The sequence below is a fragment of the Heterocephalus glaber genome, unplaced genomic scaffold (genome assembly GCF_053883595.1).
Source record: "Heterocephalus glaber isolate CG9 unplaced genomic scaffold, H.glaber_assembly_v1.0 deba00000122, whole genome shotgun sequence".
Classification (NCBI taxonomy): domain Eukaryota; kingdom Metazoa; phylum Chordata; class Mammalia; order Rodentia; family Bathyergidae; genus Heterocephalus; species Heterocephalus glaber.
In genome coordinates this window covers 3704116-3724743 of record NW_028258138.1, presented here as the reverse complement: position 1 = coordinate 3724743, position 20628 = coordinate 3704116, and the positions used below count along the sequence as shown (strand labels likewise).

Sequence of the window (20628 nt, the reverse complement as noted above, 5' to 3'; positions counted from 1 at the left end):
TCTGAAAGGGATTTGCTACCCTTGGGAGCAGAGAAATGGGTCAGAAATGGAGAAAAGGCTTTGCTTTCACTGTTAAGGTGATAGCAGTGGGAAGGACCACGGTGGGCAGAGGGCCAGGAGGCACAGGGTGACGGCCACATGGGGTGGCCCTGGCTGGGCATTAGGAAGGCTCCCCAGGGCAGGGAAGAGGAGTGGTGGCCGGGGCTGGTGGGCGGGTGGTGGAGTGTGGGTGTCACGAGAGCGAGGGAGGCCAGGTCGGGGGTTTGAGGTGCAGCAGGGCATCGGTGGTAGCAGTGGGGGGACCTGCAGTGAACATCCCACAGCACAGGGCGGCAGCAGAGCCAGCCAGGGGAGGACTGGAACTCAGAACCAGAGGCCCGTGGCCAAGCGGGCACATGTGCTGCTCGCCTCTGTCCACCCGTGTGACCGGAATGCGCGTGAGCACAGGTTTGCGGCTGGGACTCAACAGGCTCACGGGTGAACTCTGAGGAACCATTTCCCTAAGCGTCAGCGGTGCCGGCCGCCCTCACCGTCCCAGGGGACAGAGAGCCCCGGGTCCACCACCAGCCTCCCTCCCCTGGGGGCCGCAGGGCCAGAGGCTGAGAGCTCTCTGAGATTCCCAACTGCAGAGGACTGCAGTATCCATGACGCCCGAGGCAGGCTGTGCGGAGCTAACCCCACAGTTGCCTTGTTTATAGAAGCGAGTCCGGCCGAAGCCTAAGGCCGAGGTCAGAGCAGCTCGCAGCCAGATTCCACTCCCACAACTGAAACCTTCAGACTAGAAGGACAATGTTCTATTACAACCGTGTATTTTGTCTACTCTGTTCCTAATTTGAGAATGCTTTGTCTTGTCCTTATGAGCCTTGTTTACATTCATTTCCATAGAAACTGCCCGTCACCTTCACCCCAACTGATTGCCAATAAAAGTCAGTGCCTGGGACTGGCCAGGGCCTCTGTCAGTTGCACCAGCATTGGTCGTCCTGGCGCCCTGCTTTCTCTCTCTCTCGGTTCTGTCTCCTATGTATTTTTTTCTCAGGCCTGCTTCGCATACTGGGCAGGGGACTGGAACCTAGCCACTGGGGTCCTGGCACCCAACACATCGGTCTTCTGCTTTCTACGAATGATCTCTTCCTCTTGCTTTGTGGGAGCACACCTAACCCATCAGTGCTCAACGTTAACACTGTTCGTAAATTCAAGAAACAGAAAACCAAGCTGGATGTGGTGGTGCAGGACTGTGATCCCAGCACTCAGGAGGCTGAGGCAGGTGGACTGCTTCGAGTTTAGGGCCAGTCTGGGCTAACTGTGAGTTCAAGGCCACACTGAATTACATAGGGAGACCGCGTCTCAAAAAAAAAAAAATCAATCAATAAAAAGAAACCTAAAACTGGCCTGATTGGAGGTTGCAGGGCACAAGATGTACTTTCACTGCGGGGTAAATATCTTCTCTCAGTGATTTTATGTTCCAATCTCTTCTATTATTCTTCCAGATGAGCTTTGCCTCATCCAGGGGATTTCTAACGAATGATTCTGCTGGGATTTTGCCCGTGAAGGGCACGGATACCTTCCCACGCTTCCCTGTCCTCAGCCTCAGAGGTGGGCTTTTATTTATTACCCACGTGCTGTATCTCCCAGAGTCTCCAGTCCCCAAGTCCTCCTCCTGCTTCCTTCCACTGGCTTCCGCCCCTCAGTCCGCCCAGGCCTGGGCCATCCATTGTCTGCACTGTGGTTGTTATTTGTTTCATTTGCATGTGTGTTTTGAACTCAGGGCCTCCCGCACACCAAGCGAGTCCTCTACCACTGAGCTACACCCTTCACCCCTTTTACATTGTGAGACAAGATTTCGCTCAGTTGCCCTGGGGCCGACTTCAACTTGGGGATTCCCCCTGCCTCAGCCTCCTGAGTGCTGGATCACAGGCAGGCCCACCACCCTGGCCTTAGCTGGCTCCTTGTTCGCCCACGTATTGTGCTGGGGCCCAGGCCGAGAAGGGCGACTTCATTCTCACACTCAGATGCCAGCGGACCATGGCAGCCGCCCAAGGCCACGGGGCTCGTCCTGGGCCTGACGTCCCGATGCCCATGGCAGACTGCAGGAGGAGGCCCCTTCGCCAGGTCTCACGTTCGCACAGGAAACGGCGGCCAGTTTCCTCTCCTGGAGAGGCACCACGCCCTGCTCATGGCTCCCGCTGCAGACAGCGAACCTCCTTATCAGCGAGTGACATCTGTGAGGCTCACAGTCAGCAGCAAACCGAAGGCTTTGCTGGGCTCTGAGGCGCAGCGAGGTCGGGGTACAGCCCGGGCTGTGGCTGTGGCAGAGGGAGGAGGGGCTGGCATGGTGACGTCTGCTCATCTCTGCTCTTTCCTCCCCTGGAGTCATCTGGGGCTTAACTCAGCCCACAGAGACAGCGGGGTCTCCATTCTGCCTGGCCCTTAGAGGCAGCGAGTACACTCCGTGGACCATGTCACGGCGCCGGCCTGGGGGAAGTGGCCACTGCTGCCCCTCGGCCTGGAGCCTGAGGCCGAGGTCGTGGTGCCCACGCTGGGCCCCCTCAGCCCGGGCAGCATCCCCTCCTGTGCAGTCCCCCAGGGTCCCCGTGTTCTCCTTGTCTCCATGTCCTCTTTGCGGACACAGACTGCATCTGGGCCAGCCCAGGCCCCCAGGTTACCCTATTAACAAAACCGACTCCAAGGAAGGTCCTCTTGTGAGGCCCTGAGGTCAGGACTTCAGGCTGTGGGGACACAACTCAGAGGCACTGCCCCCCTTACGTCTGAGCTACCGACCACCACCCCGCTCGGTGGATCTGGAGGTCGCTGGATGTGTCGGGGACAGTGCTAGGTGTGATCGCCCCTGGGCTCCAGCCTCGGCCCCTGCTGGGCTCTGCATCCGCCCTGTCCCTCCAGCCTCCTGCACGGGGCACTGGATCCCACATGGGTCCCTGAGATCCTCTCTGGGGATCACGTCCTGAGGTTGGCGCTGCCCAGTTCGGGCGTCAGGCTGGGGACAGGTGCTCTCTCGGGCCCTGTGGCCGGACATCCGTCTGCCTGAGCTTGCAGTGCACAGACCCGGGGGCGCCATGGCCAATGCCACAGCGCAGCGGGCTCTTGTCAGACTCCCGAGTGCTCGCCTGCCTGTCCGCCAGGTGAGCCAGCCTCATGGCCGCATCCCCACCGCTTTGCTCTCTGGTGCCTGGACCTCTGAGGACTACTTCTGATTTACAAAGCCTTTGAAGGGGGGCATCCAGCAGTTTGGAGAGACGTAGCGGACTCATCACAGGACCTCGCGACTCCAAAGTGGGGATGAGGTGCTTCCAAGCCAGCGTTTACTCTCTTTCCATTTGCTGCAAGTTCTGGTAATATTTATTAATTCCTCAGAGAAACTTCTCTCCAGAGAGAGGCATCCCGGAAAGGTCAGGCTCAAAGCTGGCCGCAGTGGCTGTGGGGTGGACTGTGGCAGCCAGACGCTCATCCTCCAGGGCCTCCTGATGATCTCGGGTCCTCGTGACCACAGCTCTCCATCCTGGGCAGCAAGTGACCAATGAGGGGCCCCCAGGCACCCAAGCCACCTGGGCCCTTCGTGGAGGATCCGGTCCTCCTGGCTCCTTAGCAGTTCCCGGCAGGGTGACAGCAGACAAGCGCTTCTCTCCCTAACTCGCAAGTGCTGGATCCCGGACACCGGCAGCCTGAGACTCAGATGCAGCCCTGGACCCGCAGCTGGACACACAGCCCCTCACACTTCTCCGCACCTCGGTCTGCAGGCATCTGTCCCCCTGCAGCTGTGACATTTGTCAGAGCCACGTACGTCCCTTTCAATCCTAGGGCTGGGAGCTCTGGCCCGGACCCCCCAGCAGTCAGGTGCGGACAAATTTCGTCTCTGGTTTGGTCTGACATCTTTATTCTTCCTTTGACCCAATTTCCTCATTTTTCTTTTCTTTAAATTTAAAATGGATTCATTCATATTTTGAAGAAGTGATGCATTTCCAAAAGATTTTTTTCAAGTCTGGAAGTGAGAAGTTTCCTCTCTATCCTGTCCCACTGGCAGCTCCAGCCCCCAGTGACCTCTAGTCACCCGGCCAGAGCTTTGTAGACACTGACCCACTGGGGACCTCAGGGCACACGCGTGTGCACACACACACCATGCACGTGTGTGTGCAAACAACTTCCTTACCTCTGCCATCCTCACAAATAGTATTGTGCTGCACACACTGTCCTGAAAATTGTTTTTGTCATTTGTCAGTAAATCTTGGATCTCTTACTTTTCCTTCCCTAGTGCTGGGATGGAACCACTGAGCTACTTCCCCCTCTTGGATATTTTTTTCATAGCAGGGTATAAAGTATTTCCTCATGGTTACATTAAAGCTCCAAGTATGTTATTATATGGACGGGCAATACTTTTTTTCACTAATTTTTTTTTTTGAGAAAGGGTCACATTTTGTAGTCCAGGCTCTCCTTGAACTCATGGCAATCCTCCTGCCTCAGCCTCCTGAGTCCTCGAATTACAGTTATGCATCACCACGCCTGGCTCACTGACTTAGTTTTTAATTGAATGTTTGCTTTTATAGGCAGTTTGAGCAGTCAGTTGGGGATTAGGATGGGGCTGAATCCTGAGTCCTGCGGGAGGGTGGGCAGGTTGTTTGGTCTTCCTGTGCCTCAGTTTCTTCAGCTGTGGGCAGCAATAACAGTGCCCACTTTGGGGCTGTTGCAAAGGGCAATGAACTGATCAGGGCAAAGGTGGGGCCCAGCACCTGGCACAGGTCCGGGCTCAGGGTGTGAAGGGATTGTACACATTCCGAAACTGGTGAAAGCTGTTTGAACTGAGTCATTCTGAGTCAGGACCTCACTTTGGAAGGCTGGGACTGTCGCTGCCTAACCCTCCCTGTGTTTGCGTTTGTGGCCCTGACAGGAAGTTAAATGGCCTCGGTGACGACTGCCTGCAGAGTTGGGACCAGCGGTGTGCGTGGGGGCCCTTCCTTGAGTGGAGCCCACCGCACAAAGGCTGCCCTGACCTGCACTGCTCTCCTGAGCCTGTGCGGAGTCAGCAGGGAGGAGCCTGGTGGGAGAGCAGCAGGCATGGTCACCGGTTGCCCTTTGTAAACACTGTCCGCAAACATTTCTCTCGCTCTTCTTTTTTCTTTCTCGGGATCGAATTGGCTTTTATGTGAAGCCTCCATTCTGCAGTAGAAAGAGCGCTCGCCGAAAAGCGGAACAGAGGTTGAGGACTGAGGGAGCAGAATGGAAAGATGCCAGCGTCACCTGGCCCGCACGCTGGGCGGACTCGCATTTCTCTAACGCTGTCGTTTACTAGGGAAGGCGGTGTTCAGCAGAGCGACAATTTATCTCCGTCTGGTCAAACTTCTTGTTTTTTAACTATGATTTCTTGCAAAATCTAGTCATTTTCCCTGAGAGTTTCTATTAGGCACTGTTCACACCTCTTCTTTTGAGGGAGGGTTAAAATGACCCAAAACAATCATTTACTTCAGCTTTTCAGAATACGTTGTTTCATAATTTGCTCAAAATGGGAGTCTCATGACTTAGCATAGATTCCCTGGCAACTTTTAAGTGGCTTTCAATGGTTATTCAAGTAAAAAGGCATCGTTTTCGGAAGTAGCTTTGCCTGGCTTGAGACCCTCCACAGGACAGGGTACGGGGAAGAGTTCCCCGGATGTGTGCATGCCAGGAAGTGTGTGTCCACAGAAATGGTCCAGCGCCTGGCTCTGCACGTCTCTAGATTGGGGAGATTGCTAATACAGCTGTGTTCAACAAGGATTCCTTCATTTGTAGGGGTCAAAACCCTAAGGGAGGCTGAGGAGAGTCATTACACAAGGGCACGAATCAGGGCAATGGTGTGAGGTCCCTGCTGGAGACCGGGGTGTCCCTTGTCCGCCACCCGGCTCTGAAAAGGGCGAGTTTCTGCCCCTTCCCACCTAGAGCTGTCACCAGCTGTCTGCATGGGCAAAACCTATGGGACCCCCCTTTCCCGAGTCCTCTTAGATCTGCTAGCTGATACGCATGCCTGGCTGGCCTCAGCAACTGCATAAAGCAGTTCCTCAAAACAAATCCACATGTGTACATGTGTGAATATAAACATGAACCTCTGTGTGTTATGTCACATGTATTTCATATGAGGTACACATATGTGTGTATCTGCAGTGCTATATATGTATCATATTTACATGTGTTTCTAATGTATATGTACAGTATAAAAATTACTGGTTCTTCTTCAATTAAACTTTTATTAAGTTTGGTGTCAGGATCGTGGGGCTGCCCTAACAAATACTTAAAATGTGAAGACAATTTTGGGACTGGATGCTGGGCGGGGGCTGGAAGAATTTTTAGACAGATGATAAAGAAAGCCCAGGTCATAGTGAGCAGAGAGCTCACTGAAGGCCAGGTGTGGGCAGAAGGCTAGGCGTGTATTTCACATCTGGAATCCCAGCACTCTGGGAGGCTGAGGCAGGAGGATTGCAAATTTGAGCCAAGTCTGGGCAGTTTGGAGACTCAATGAGACTCTGTCTCAAAGTAAAAAATAAAAATGATTGGGGGGATGTAGCTCAGTGGGAAAGCCCTGGGTTCAGTCTCAAGCACTGAAAAAGAAGTATGGATGTTAAAGGTGTGGCTGGGAGGGCTCAGGTGGAGTGAGAAGTCCCTTGTAGGAAGTGGGGAGGTGGGGACCCTGCTATGTATGGCTGCAGAGTTGAGAGCAGATGTCTGTATGGACCGGAAGTTGTAAGCAACGGAGTTGGCTAAGTAGCTGAGGATGTTTCTAAGCAAAGCACTGAAAGCCATCATGGGCTTCTTGCTGTGTGTGTGTGTGTGGGGGGGGGAGATGAAGAGCAAATAGTCCTGGTGGTTTTGAATATCCTACGCCTTGACAGATGCTAAAATTAAGAGACTCCAGTGAGCAGGAAGAGGACAGCTGCAGGAGAATCCAGTTTCCAGGAGAGAAACTCTCCCACGGCCGTGTGGGCTCAGGAACCTCTCTCAGAGGGGTCTCAGCCTTGGCCCCTTGGCACACCTCAAGGACAGCCTGAGGATGAAGCCTGCCTGGGGGACCCGCTTTAACCAGCTCTGCCTCCGGCCTGTGAAAATTCTGGGAAGGTAAGTGTATTTTGTTTCAGCTGCTGAATTTGTGGGAATTTGTTCTAGTGAAATAGAAAATTACCAGTGCTCCTTACACCTGACAGTTTATGCACTGAGCGAAAGAATCAGTGGGCCCAAGCTCAGGACTTCTGAGGATAATTTCCAGCATTCATGAGAAAGAAGAAGTCTTTTGTAATAATTTGGGCTTTACTACCTCAAAAAAAAGCCATATGAAGCAATCCGTATTTCCTGAATGTTATCAGTGGAAACCATGCATGGATCGAGATATTCACTCGGTGGTTTGGCCAGCCTGGGCATAGTTGTTTCAGGGACAGAAGGGTCAGGACATGCACCTCGAAGTGGCCGCCATCCCGGTGCGCGGTGCCCAGGGCCATGGGCAGAGGCCAGGGCTGCACTCACCTGTGCTTGGTCCAGGTGTCTGCCTCGCTGGCGCGCTCCGTGTAGTTCTCGGGCAGGAAGCCCCGGCAGCCCGTGCGCTGCGAGGTCCCGATGACCCAGCCCTCGCTGGCTTCCTCCTGCTGGGTGGGGTCCACGAAGATGTAGTCTCCGGGGCTGAGCATCAGCTCGTCCATGTTCTGCGGCTTGTACTGGAACAGGGCCCGCAGGGTCTGGGAAAGAGACAAGTGGTTTTGTGTCTCCTAGAGGATGCAACCGCAGCAGCAGGGTGTGACACTGGGGACTCGCTTCCTCAGTCCTCTGCATTCGCATTCACCAAGGCCACACCAGGCCTTTGTCTAGTGACACTGGGACAGAACTACTGCAGCAGGGGACGCTGGGTATATTTAGAGATACATTTTGTATCTATGTCTTCTATCCTTCCTTCTTTCCTTCCTTCCACAATGCACTCATCCACCCATTATCCATCCGTCCATCCTTCCACTCACCACCCACCCACCCATCCATTTACTTCTTTTCTTTCTTACATAGAAGACCTTCAGGTGCCACCACACATTCATGCCCGCCTTCCTTGGCATGGGGTGAACATAGCTTCTCCTCGCAGAGCGAGCAGAGCAGATAGAGTGGCACTTGGTTCATGAACATTTTTGTGTGCAAACAATTTGGTCCACAAGCAGAAGCACTTGGGAAAGTTTTGTTTTTGTGTAAGAGCTCTGCATCCGGTGATGAACATGACCACAGCCATCTTTCCCGCATGCACATGAACGTGGCTGTCTTTTCCAGAATTAAGTTTGTGAACCAAGGCACCACTGTACTTATTCCCTGGGTCTGAAAGGAGTTCCCTGAGCTTTCTTTCTACCAATCATTTCACAGGAGAGGAAGCCCTGGAGTGAGCTATACCCAAATCACCCCATAAAAGGAAATAGCAAGCAGCCGTGTATCCAGACATCTTCACAACAGCCCTTTTCTATTACAACCAGAAACACTTCCGTTTTGTTTTGAAATTTCAGTGCACCTGAAGCTCATGCATGAAGGCCTGCTGGCTCCGCGCTAAACAGAGGGAAGTGTGTAGAGAAGGGGTGGAGGCCTCTCTCCTGCCGGCCCACTGTTCTCTTCCCAGAGCTCTGGGAGGGAGGCCGGGCCCTCACCTGGTAGTGCACAAAGCGCATGTCTCGGGAGAACAGGGCCGCCATCCACTGGCAGGGCTGGCTGGGGTGGACGGCTCTGGTCAGCTGCTCCAGCGTCCTCTGGTGGTGGGGGTAGAACTTGTGGGCCAGGGTCAGGTGCAGCTGCTTGGTGCACGGCTTCACAGTGCAGTCTGGGGAGTCAGGAAAGGACACAGAACAGCCTTGGCACATGGCTCCCACCTCCACCCACCCTGTGCCCTCTTCAGGGTGCTTCCTCCATGGGCGAGGACCTGGCTCTCCCTGGCATCCAGGTTCCCGGGCTGCGGGTTGTGGCTGGATGCCCACGGAGCTTTTGAGGAGAGAGGAAAGAGAGAGGATGGTGTAGAATTGTGGCTCAGGTCTTCAGGGGCCTGTGAGGAAGCTAGTCGCCAAACACTTGATGAAATGCACCGTGTGCAGCCTCTTCATTCTTGGGGTGAGCCTGAGACTCAGCACCTGTACCCCGAGACCCAGATTCTAGTTTGGCAGCTTTCTGTTCTGTGAATCTCTGGAGAAAACTCCTGACTAAAACACACCAGGTCTAGCCAGGCGTGGTGGTGCACGCCAGTATTCCCAGCACATGGAAGGCTGAGGCAGGAGAATTGCTGGGCTACACAGTGAGACCCTGTCTCAATACCTCCCTGGAAAAGAAAGGAAGACCCAGGTGGGCTGTCCTCAGAGGGACATGGCAGTGGGTCACGCCAGCTTCCGAGAGGACCCCATCTCTTCTCTAAGCAGCCTGAGACCCCGGGGCAGGTTGCACTGGGATGCCAGTATGGTGGGGGCCTCGTGCACAGGCCCTGAGAGGGTCAGGGGGCACCGCTGAGCTGTCCCTGGCCGCTTGTCACCAGGGAGGGCAAGGCAGAGCCCTTGTAGGGCCAGGAGATGGGTCTGAGGCCAGAACTGCTGCCCTGAGAAGTGGGCCGGTGGCAGGGTGAGTTGAAGTGCCAGGACGGCAGTCCGGTCCAGTTGTAAGAAAATGCCACAAACCTCTGGCTTCAAAGGGCAAAAATGCTTCTCTTACAGCTCTGGAGGCCGGAAGTCCAACAGCAAGGTGTCGGCAGGGCCAGGCGCCTCTGACGGCTCGGGAGGGGGTTCCTTGACCCCAGCTCTGGTGGCCCCAAAATCCAGGCTATGAGACACCAGGTGCGGTCTGGCTGTGCTGTCCATGGCTTCCTTGCCTGCATCTCAGAGCCCTCTACTCCTCTTATAGGGATGCTGGTCATTGGGTTAGGCCTGTTCTCATCTGATGACTGTGTCCTGGCTAATTATGTCTGCAGGGAGGCTATTTCCAAATAAGCTTCCATTCCAAGGTTCCTGGTGGACACGGCTTTTTAAGGGACACCACTGAAGCCAGCACCGTGAGTGGCAGGCACTTTAGCCCCTGTGCCCCAGTCTCCCCATTTTAAGGTGAGGCGAGTGAGTCCCCCTGGGGACCATGAAGTGTTGTGAGAGCCAAGGTACCCGGCCTGTGGACAGGAGCCACACTGGGCGTTAGGCAGGCCGGGGCCCCTGGCCAAAGGTCACCAACAGCTGCCATCCGGGGCTGCCCACCTGCCAAGACTGCGGCCTCTGTGGAGAACACCATGGCGAATTCCCGGAGGACGTCTGCGGGGCTGTCGCCGATGAAGAAGCCGAGGTAGCTGGCAGAGGAGTGGAGCACCAGGGGGATGGCAGCCGGGAAGGACACCAGGACCCTGTCCCCTGCCCTCTTCAGAGCCTCGTACAGGCGCTCCACCTTCTGGTCTTCGCACTGAGGGAGAAACAGCAAGCGCAGTTTGTTCGAGTGAAAGCGCTTATCGCAGTAAGGACACACTGCCGTGAGGCCCTCAGGTCCTCCCTTCGCTTCCAACAGCCTCCTCCCACCATTCCGGCCGCTTCCTGCAGCAGCTCTGGAGTCCTCTTTCCCAAGTGTCTTTATGAGGTGTGATCAGAAATACGGTGACTACTGCTGTCGCGCGCCATCCAGTGGAAAGCCAGGTAGTAAAAACAGGACGCTGTGTTCTCATCCACCTTAGTCACCGAAACTGGCACCGTGTGACTTCCAGCTCTTCCCCAAAGTCAAGATGACCACGGCAGGGAAATGTTTTGAATCCATTCGGGACATGGAGGCAGCCAGGGCAGCGCAACTAAAGACACTCGGGAAAGAGGGCTCCAGAGCTGCTGCAGGAAGTGGTCAGGACGGTGGGAGGAGCGTGTTCAGAGTGAGGGGGAGGGTTTTTAGGGCCCTCATGCCAGTGTGTCTTTTCCTGTGCTAAACTTTCAAAATTCAAGCAATCCCTACACCATTTGGTTGAAGCGTGTGACCTGCTCTGTCAGTGCCCAGTGTCTGGGGCAGCGAACCTGCTCCAAAGCTAGGGTTGGTTTTTCAGCTCTTTCAGGTAAAACTCTTTTGGAATGGAACTGCCTTCAAGTGCCGGCCTTCGGGGTCCCTCGTCACTCCTGTTCCTTCCCCAGGTCCTGCTGGCCTGCCCCTTTCCCCGGCCCCTGGGCCCTCAGCTTTGCTCTGGTCTCAGACTCCGAGTCTGCAGATTTCCAGCCGACTCCGGGGAATCCTGGGGCACTGGGGTTAGTTTGTTTGTTCTTGTTTTCTTTTCTCTCTCTCTCTCTCTATTTTTGTGGTACCAGGGATGGAACTCAGGACCTCAGGACCTTGCTCTTGGGAAGCAGGCATGGTGCCACTGAGCCAAATCCCCTGCCCTGTTTGTTCTTGTTTTCTGAGGCAGGGTCTCACGATGTAGTCCAAGCTGGCCTTGAACTCACCGAGATCCTCCTGCCTCAGCCTCCCGATTGCTGCGATTGTAGGTATGTGGGCTGCGTCTGTCCCCCCAGTTCCCAGGCACATGGGAGAGGAGATGGGGGTACGAGGGGCTGGTGGTCTGCACCATCTCTGTGCCTCTCCTCCTCTGTCAGGCAGGCCCAGGGTTTCCCCACTTTCCAGCCCCCCAAGACCCTTTGTCTGACCATCTTCTACATCGAGTGCTGGTCCCCGAGGCAGGGAAAGTCCGCATCGTGACCACACATCAGCCACCTGTTCTTCAGCTGATTGGGCTCGGGGTTAGGGAGTTCCTACCCTGTGAAGGCACTGGATAAGGACAAGGAACGCATCTGCCCCGGAGGGCCTCAGGCTGGGGAAGGGCGCAGAGCTGCACCTTCCCAGCACAGGAAACACCACCGGAGACAGACAAAAAGGGGAGACGCAAGACACAGCACTGCCTTCTACCTGGATATTGGAAGACTTAAAAAGAGAGGGGATAAACTCATGGGGCCCTCCAGGGTGAATAGGAGTTGACCAAATGAAGGAAAGATTAGCCCACACAAAAGAACCAGCTGATACTACAGATCTGGACCCCCCCATTAAACCAAGTCAGTCGTGTCCTGCCATGGCCCAGCTGTCCCAGAAAAGGGCTGTTGGCTGCTAAAATGGGGACCCCTGGCTGCCTTCGGCCGACTCACCGGGAAGAACTCACAGAGCGTCACGTGCGGGAAGACCTCGTGGGCTCTGTTCCTGGCGCACTGGCGCTTGCTCTCCCTCCAGAACTCCTCCAGCCTCTCAAGCAGCGGCCCCGTGGGACAGAGGAAGAGGCCGTACTCCTGGGGGATGGGGTCGTCCAGGGTCGGGTCATTGCAGTGGCTGTGCAGCCTGCAGCAGAGGAGGGTGGTCACCTGGCGGCCTGTGGAGAGGCCCGGAGAGCACACAGCCGCGTCCTGGGTGCCGGCGTGACACGTGTGCGCATGTGACGAGGGCTGGAGCCGAATCCAGAGAACGAAGGGAAGTCGGCAGGAGGCCAATCCTGGCTCCCGCCCACCTCAGCACAAAATTTGCATTTTTGTCCCATGACAAACTTCAGATTGAATGTTAAAAATCAAAAGCACATGCAGTGCGCCAGAAAAAGTAGGTGAATTTAGGTGCCTATTATATTTTCTTTCAATTCAAAATTACTTGAAAGAGAAGGAAACTGATGTATAACCCAAAATGGAATTCACTCCCATTAATAATAAATAAACAATGAATGTGGAAATGAAAACAACCAGGAGACATCATTTTTCGCCTTGGTTACACTGATAAAAGTTTTTTTTCCAAGGAATAAAAATGCCCAGTGTGTCAAAGCTACAGCAAGACTGCAAGACAGCTGTGGGCGAACTCGATAGAGAGCAGTTTACTGCTGTTCCAGAGCCTTAAAACACCCCAAACTTCAGCTAATAGTCTACTTGCAGGAACTAGTCCCAGGGAAAGAGTGAAAAGTGCAGGAAGGATTCACATACGAGGTGTTTGTTGTATGGCTATTTATAATGGAAAGTGGAAAAAGATAGATGAGTGGCAGGGAATCCACTTATCATGTTTTCATTAGAAATTATGGCTTTGAGGATTTCCCAGTGAGGCAGAGAAGCGCACGGTCACGTGGGGAAATGTTGGATACGCTCGGGACATTCTCCTTACTTACTAAGGTAAGCGCAGTGCAATCCACAACTACCATGAATGCTTACGCTTTAAAAAATTTATTATAGTAAAGGACACATGGCCATGTGTCCCCCTCAAAATCCTCCTCTTCACCTCAAACACACTCATTCCACCGTCCTGGCCACTTCCTGCAGCACCTCTGGAGTCCTCTTTCCTGAGTGTCTTTAGCGGTGCTGTCCTGCTGCCTCAATGTCCTGACTCTGCTCAAAACGTTTTCTTTTCGTGGCCATTTTGACTCGGAGGAAGAGCCGGAAGTTGCATGGTGCTAGATCCGGTGACTAAGGTGCATGAGGACCCAGCGTCATGTTTTCATGAGCTGCCTTTCCGTTGGATGGTGCTCGGCAGCAGCATCACTGTGAAGACACTCAGGAAAGAGGACTCCAGAGCTGCTTCAGAAAGTGGCAGGGACCATGGGACAAGTGTGTTGGGAGGGAGGGGGTGAGCGAGATTCGTGGCAATGTGTCTTTTACTGGAATAACTGTTTTTGGAATTTAAACATTCACTGTGTGTTTTGATGACATTTTGTATAAATAGAGGCCGCCACACCCCTTCACATCTTGAGTTCGTTCTTGTCCCTTCCTAGAGTTAAACTCAATGAAGATTTTGCTTTGTTTTCTCCCGGAAATTTGAGCAACACATCTATGGGTAGCACTGTGCATGTTTTGTTCAAATCTCGAGCTGTGGTTTAAATTATTCTGCAGCCTGCTCTCTCTGCTGCAGGCCACACACGCTGAAACAGGCACCTGCAGAGAGGTGTGCCAGGGGAGGTCAGAGGCTAAGTCTCGGTCCGTCCTGCATCATGCAGCGCTGCACTTGTCCTTCCCATGTTGATTACCATTTAAATTCCTTTCTTCTTTTTAAAAATTCCTAATGCTGTAGCTAGGATTCCTGTGCAAGTCTTCTTAGTCCCTTTGCACTTCCCGGGAAAATGCGGATACATGGGGCTGTGCGGAACAGGGCGGCCGGCCTCGTGTGTGTTTGATTTTGGCGGACGCCCCCCACATCCCACCTGTCCACCTTCCTCCTTCCCTTCCCTCCTTCCTCTTTCTTGAGGACTGAACCCAGGGCCTTTATACTGAGCTACTTCCCCAGCTCTTTTTGATATTTTGTTTTGAGACAGGGTCTTGCTGAGTCACTCAGTTGCCCAGGTTGGCCAGGCTCAAACTTGCCGTCTTCCTGTCTCAGCCTCCCGGAGTGCTGGGGTCCCAGGTGTGGGCCACCGTGCCTGGCTGTGACCTTTCTTTTTCTTGTGGGGACAATGGCTGCTCTGTTTTTAGTCAACAAACAACCTTAAATTTGCTTTGACAGTCCAATTTCAATTAAATCAGATTTTGGGGGAGTGTTGGGCATCAAAGCCAGGGCCTCACCCATGCCGAACACACGCTTTTCCCCCGAGCCCTCAATCAGACTTTTAGAGAGGAAATCTTGGCTGAAGGCTCCTCATTTCCATCTCCTGTGCTGGGTGCAGGCTGGAGCATGCGGATCATCTCATCTCCCTCCTGCCCGGGTCCCGTCCCGCCCAGCGTCCTGGGTCCTCCCAGGGTCCCTGGAGCAGAGTGCCAGGCACAGGGCTGCAGCCCCAGCCCCAAAGCCAGCCGCACTCACCAGGTGGATGCCTCTTCCACAGTCCTTCTCCCAGTGGCTGCCAGCGCCTTCAGCCTGCGGAGACGCGGAGGGGCATCAGAGAGCAGCAGGGGCACCACCTGCCCGGCCTGCAAGGCTCCCGGGCTTCCTTGGGGCTCCTTGCAGGCCGTCCCAGCCCCACTGTACTCCTGGCTGCCAGGCATTGCTGTGGAGGATGGGAATCCCCTGAGCTGGTTTAGCTGAACCAGACCAGGTTCAGAACGGCGAGGCGCCCGGCGATCGTTTAGGCATGTGGGCGGGGTGCTGCTGGACACTGCCAGGCCTGCTGCTGTCCGGTGACCCCAACAGGGATGCAACCCCTGGAGGACTTTGGACAGGGAGGCCGTGGCATGGAAGCGAGAGGGAGCGTTGGGCACAACACGGCCTGGGCAGTGAGCACAAGTGGGCTCTGTGGTGCAGGGAGCCAGCTGAACCCGCCCTTGCCACCAGCTGCTTCCCCTGGGCCTCGGTGTCCTTGTCCACAGCCAGGCGGAGAGCATCAGGCTGCAGGGGCAGTGTGCAAACTGCCCGATGGCTCACAGTGGCCTCTTGCAGTGCCTGTGTCCACTTCCTGCTCAACAGACCCCCAGTTGTTACAAACATCATGGCGACAACAAAGCCCTGATTTGGGGGAGAAACAAGGGCTTGCTTCAAGGCCGTTTCCTCCAGTGGAGGGCTTGGGTTCCGGCCTGGGGATGGAGAGCACTTTCCCCAAACCCGGGGTTGCCTAGAGTTTATTTCTGATCTGCTTCTTTCCCTTCCTCTCTGGCTCCCTCCTTCCCTCTCTTCCTCCCTTCCTTCAGAAGGGGTCTCCCTGTGTTACCCAGGCTGGCCTCAAATCCCTGGGCTCAAGCGGTTCTCTTGCCTCAGCCTTCGGAGTGCTGGGAATACGGCGCACTCCGCTACACCCAGCACACTTCTGTAATTCCCTGACCACCCTGTTTCGTGACTGGACATTCCAACAGTGTCCAGGAGAGGGCTATTTTCCCCAGGGACAGCGGGCTCTCATCTGTCTGATGGTTCTCTCCATGGTCCTAGCTTCAGAAACACATGGTGGACTTTGAGACACCTTGAAATGTCACCTTCAGCATCACTTAGCTGCACAAAGGTCACCACAGGCCCCAGCTTCCTCTGAACCCCAGAAATGGGGGCAGCCGGAGTAACACGTGGCTTCCAAGTGCACGCATTTTGGGGTCCCCATTAGCCGGCCAGCAGAGCTGCCTTAGAGACTAAGGTCATCTCGGGGTGGAAGTGGAAAGGGCCTCCCTTTGAGGACTCCCTTGCCCTGCAAAGCGACCTCTTCAGCAGGAAGTCAGTGCCATCAGCCTATCCACTTTGACTGCTGAAGGTGCTGGCCCAGCCCAGGAGCCCAGTGCCAGGGCTCTGGCCGCCCATACTCACGCAGTGTGTGCAGGGAAGCCCAGGGCCAGGAGCGGGTCCAGCAGCGAGGGGGTGCTGCGCCCCTTGAGCTTGTTGCTGATCTTGGCGTAGAGCTGCGTCTCTCCCGCTGCCATCTCTTCCTTCCTGCTGTGCGCCAGGCAGCTGCAGACAAAGCAGAGTTTGGGGGAGGAGGCTGGGGTGAGAAGCAAAACCTCAAGCCCTTTTTGATGGTTCTGACATGGTGATATCCTGTTTGCAGGCGTGCTGGTCTGCAGTGTCCCCTCTACGGGGTGCCGGGTCTGCTGAGCAGGGGGTCTGTGGGGCTGTGGGCCCAGGACCAGGGAGCGGAAGTCAGGGTGGGCCCCTGTCAGGGGTCCCGCGGCCACTCGCCCTCAGTGACCCTAGTCCCCGACTACCCTACATCTGCTGTCCCTGCTTGCTCTGAAGGCTTTCCCTTCATTTAGTTATCCACTGGCTTGTTTTGGATTTTAAAACTTTTTAAAAGTTCACCGAGCCAAAGGTTGAAGAATCACGTGTGCAACTTGAGGAATTCCCGTAGGTGAGCGCACACCTCCCCAGTGCCCCAATGTGCACAGCCTGCCCGGGGGCCTGTGGGGACACAGTGGTTGTCACAACTGTGGGAGGGGAGGGGTAGCGGGGAGGGGCCAGGACTTCGGCAGCACCCGCGACAACCTGGCCCCAGATGTCCGCTGCAAGGTGGAGACACTCTGCTCTGGGACTTTCCGGGGACTCCGCCAATCCCCCTCCTGAGATCTCCGCCTGCCCCAGTGACCACACACACTTCGGCACTAATTGTGCCTAGTTTTGAGCGTCGTGTAAGCAGATCCTGTGCTCTTCACGTCTGGTTTCGATGTGAAATTAGCGTCATCACTTGTGGCAGCAGTGAGCTCACCGTCATTGCTGTCGAGTAGGAATTAGATCAGTCTAGCACAATGCCTCTGTCTGTCCCTTGCGTGCTTTGCCCTGGGGCAGATGTCACAGTGTATGTGCTCATTAGCAGTCATGGAGCATTCTGGCTGCTCTAGGTCCTTGTCCACACTTGGGATGGTCAAGCCAATTAACTGTGGCCATTTGCACTGGGGTTGTGACTCCCATTTCCCTGATGGACAACGATTCTGAGACCTTTCATGGGCCTGTTGGGCATTCAAGTACCTCTTTGGGGAGGCGCTGGTTCATATCATTTGCTCTTTTTTTTCCCATTGGGCTGCTCCCTTTTTCTTATCAGTTTGTGGGAACTCTGGAGAGTGTGTTCTGCATCCTGTTCCAGACATTGTTGTTTATTCACATTGATAAACGTGGTCTCCTGTGTATTGTTCTGGAAGCTTTATTACTTTCACCATTCGTATTTAGCTCTGTGATTCACTGGAATTAACTTTGTGTATGCTGTGAGGTGGGGATAAAGCTTTGTTCGTTTTTCCCATCGACAAGAGCATCATTTGCCAGCAAACTGCAGTAGAATGTTTATTGTAAATCACGTGACTGTACATATATGAATGAGTCTACTTCTGGCTCTATTATGTGCTCATGTTTCAGTTTTGTGCTTATTCTCTCTGACTTTTGTTTTCTTCAAGATTGTCTTGGCTCTTCTAGGCCCTTTGCTTTTTCATATCCAGTTAAAAATTAGGTTGCCATGTGTGTCCTGGCAGAAACACTCACATGTGTGTCCAGATGACTTTCAACAAGACGCCAGTGTGCTTTCATGAGGGAACAGGACATGCTTCGATAAATGCTGCTGGGAACGGCACATCTGCATGGGATGACCTTCAGTGCTCACTTCCCAACAAAACTAACTCAAAATGTATTGTGGACTTACATGCAAAATCTGAAACTGTAAGACCGCAAAAAAAAGCTGGGAGAAAATACCTGGTGTGTTGGAGTTTGCAAACTTTTCCTTGGACATACAACGCCTGATCCATAAGAAGTCGTAAAGTGGAGGTTGATAAACTGGGTGTCATCAGAATTGCCAACTTCTACCCCTTGAAAGACACCATAAAGAAAACCAAAAGGCAAGGCACAGACTGGGAGAGGCTATCACCACACACGTACTTGACCTGGGACTTGTATCCAAAGTATTACACACACAAACATTCAAAATATTTTCTTACAGTTAATCAGAACAAGTCAGTCTAAAAATGGGCAATATATCTAAACAGACAGTTGACAAACTAAGATACCTGAATGGGAGAGGAGACGCTCAATGCCGTTAGTCACTGGGGATTGAAAATGCTAACACGCATGACTTCATGGCACACCAAGTAGACTCTGAGCTAAAGTCGAAAAGACGGATACATTGGTCAGCTTCTCCTATTTGTGACCAAATATTTAATTTGCAGAACTTCAGGGAGAAGAGGTTTACTTTGGGCCATGGTTTCATTGGGTTCAGTCCATGGTCAGCTGGCTCCAAGGCAGAAACTTCATGATGGGAGGGTGTGGAAGAGTAAGGATGCTCTTTTTTTTTTGGACCAGAGATCAAACTTGGGACCTTTCGCTTTCGAGGCAAGTGACAGAACCACTGAGCTAAATCCCTGGCCCAGGCTGCTCAGTTCTTGGCAGACAGGAAGCAGAGCAAAGGAGAAGGAGCCCAAGAGGATGGGGTCACACAGTCCACAGGCCACACCCTGTGACTCAGCCAGACACACCCAGAGGTGTGCTTGGCTGATCTCCTGGGCATCTCTCAAGCCTATCAAGATGACAACCAAGATTAACCATCAAAATCCACATCACCACGTTCTGACAAAGTGGCAGGATGACTGAAACTGTCCCACATTGTTGGTAAGAATGCAAGTCATCACCTCATGTCGGAAACACATTTTGATAGTTTTCTCTAAAGATCCACAGACATTTACCATAGGATCAATTCTACTTTTAGCTTTTTAATGGAAACAAATAAAAATGTATATCCACACACAGAGCGCCGTCTCTGAATGTTACTTGCAGTTTCGTTCCTAACAGTTTCTCAACTGGAAACAACCCACATACATAATCCTAAACAAGCCACTTGGTGGATGGACACGCAAATTACGGAGTATTTAACCAGTGGAGCCATCCACACAGGTAGAAAAGCAACACAGTGTTCACTGAGCAATGTGTGTCGATAGACAGGAGTATTTTGCTGAGTGACAGAAGCCAGCCAAAATATCCACCGTACTGCCCTGTGTAACTCACTTCTGTGAAGTTCTAGAAGAGATTAAACTGATCTGTGGCGACAGAGCTGGATTGGTGGGTGCCTGAGGCCAGGACAGGAGGTGGGGGCGATACATGTATGAGGGGTTCTCTAGCCTGATTCGGTGGTGGGTAAGTGGGTGTATGTAGTTTTTCAAGACTCCTGAACCAAATGTTTAGGGTGGGCACATTCGACAGTGTGCGAATTAGACCTTAAAATTAATTTTTTTTTTTAAAAAATGAAAGGAATATTAAGGACAGCAACGAAAAGTATATATTAATTTCTGCCAAACTAAAAAGGCTGCTGGGATTTTATTTGGAATTATATTGAATCTGTAGATCCATTTGGGGAGAATCAACATTTTTTTTGGTATTGGTATCGAACTCAGGACCTTGCACTTGCCAGGCAGGCTAACAATATTAAGTCTTCCATCCCATGAATATTTCTATTTATTTCTCTATATCTCTATTTCTCTTAGTAGTTTTTTTGTAGTTTTCAGTATGTTTTTTTGGTACCGGGGATTCAACTTGAGACCTTGCGCTTGCAAGGCAGGTGGTGGAACCACTGAGCTAAACCCCCGGCCCTCAGTATGTTTGATTATATTTTGATGCTACTGTAAATGGTATCATTAAGCGATTTCCATTTTCAATTGTTTGTTGCCAGCAATAGAAATACAATTTTATATTGATCTCACATTTAATGATCTCACTTATTAATTCTAAACTCACTTATTAATTTTAAAATTTTAGAGATTCTTACGGATTTCCTATGTATACATTCTCCAAATAGTGACAGTTTTCCTCTTCTTTCTAAGTCCTCCTGAACTTTATATACTCTTGCCACATAATTCCAAAAAAGGAAAAGATGGATTTATTTTTTGTGGTGTTTAAATCAAGCCGTTACCATGAGACTGACCCCCTTGGTCATAAAATGTCATCATATACATATTAAGTGTGTATATAGTAGACAAAATAACTTACCTTTAGAATTTTAAAGGTGTTTTACATTAAAATGATTTAGTCTGTAATGATGGTTTCATTTTTTCTTTCCTGTTCTTAAAATTTCTCTTTACTTATCTCTCTTTCCTATCCTCCTTTCTGGTCTGCTTCCTCCTTCCCTCCATTCTTTCTTTCCTCCTTCATTTTCTCCCTCTCTTCCTTTTCCCTTTCTTTTCAATGTATTTCCTCTGTTTTTCTTTTCAACTTTATTGAACTAGTTTAGACCTCAAAAAAGATGCTGAAGAGATGTAATTTTAGTGCATTTTCTTGTATTATTCTCCATCTTAGAGGAAAATATTTCAGTATTTCCCCTTTAAGCGTGAG

The 20628-nt window shown here is 52.5% G+C and overlaps 1 protein-coding gene across 1 annotated transcript in view; it reads right to left on the bottom strand.

The window, feature by feature from the left end:
* The window catches only part of Ubash3a (ubiquitin associated and SH3 domain containing A), a 31719-nt gene extending 15433 nt beyond the window's left edge, over positions 1 to 16286 (bottom strand). The window contains exons 1-6 of the mRNA XM_004842439.4: positions 16144 to 16286; positions 14725 to 14778; positions 12114 to 12300; positions 10212 to 10410; positions 8640 to 8809; positions 7495 to 7703 (exon numbers count right to left, since the gene is read on the bottom strand). Coding sequence (XP_004842496.2) covers positions 7495 to 7703; positions 8640 to 8809; positions 10212 to 10410; positions 12114 to 12300; positions 14725 to 14778; positions 16144 to 16256 — 932 coding nt within the window. The 5' untranslated portion in view covers positions 16257 to 16286. The remainder of the gene's footprint in view (positions 1 to 7494; positions 7704 to 8639; positions 8810 to 10211; positions 10411 to 12113; positions 12301 to 14724; positions 14779 to 16143) is intronic.
* Positions 16287 to 20628: the final 4342 nt, after the last annotated feature.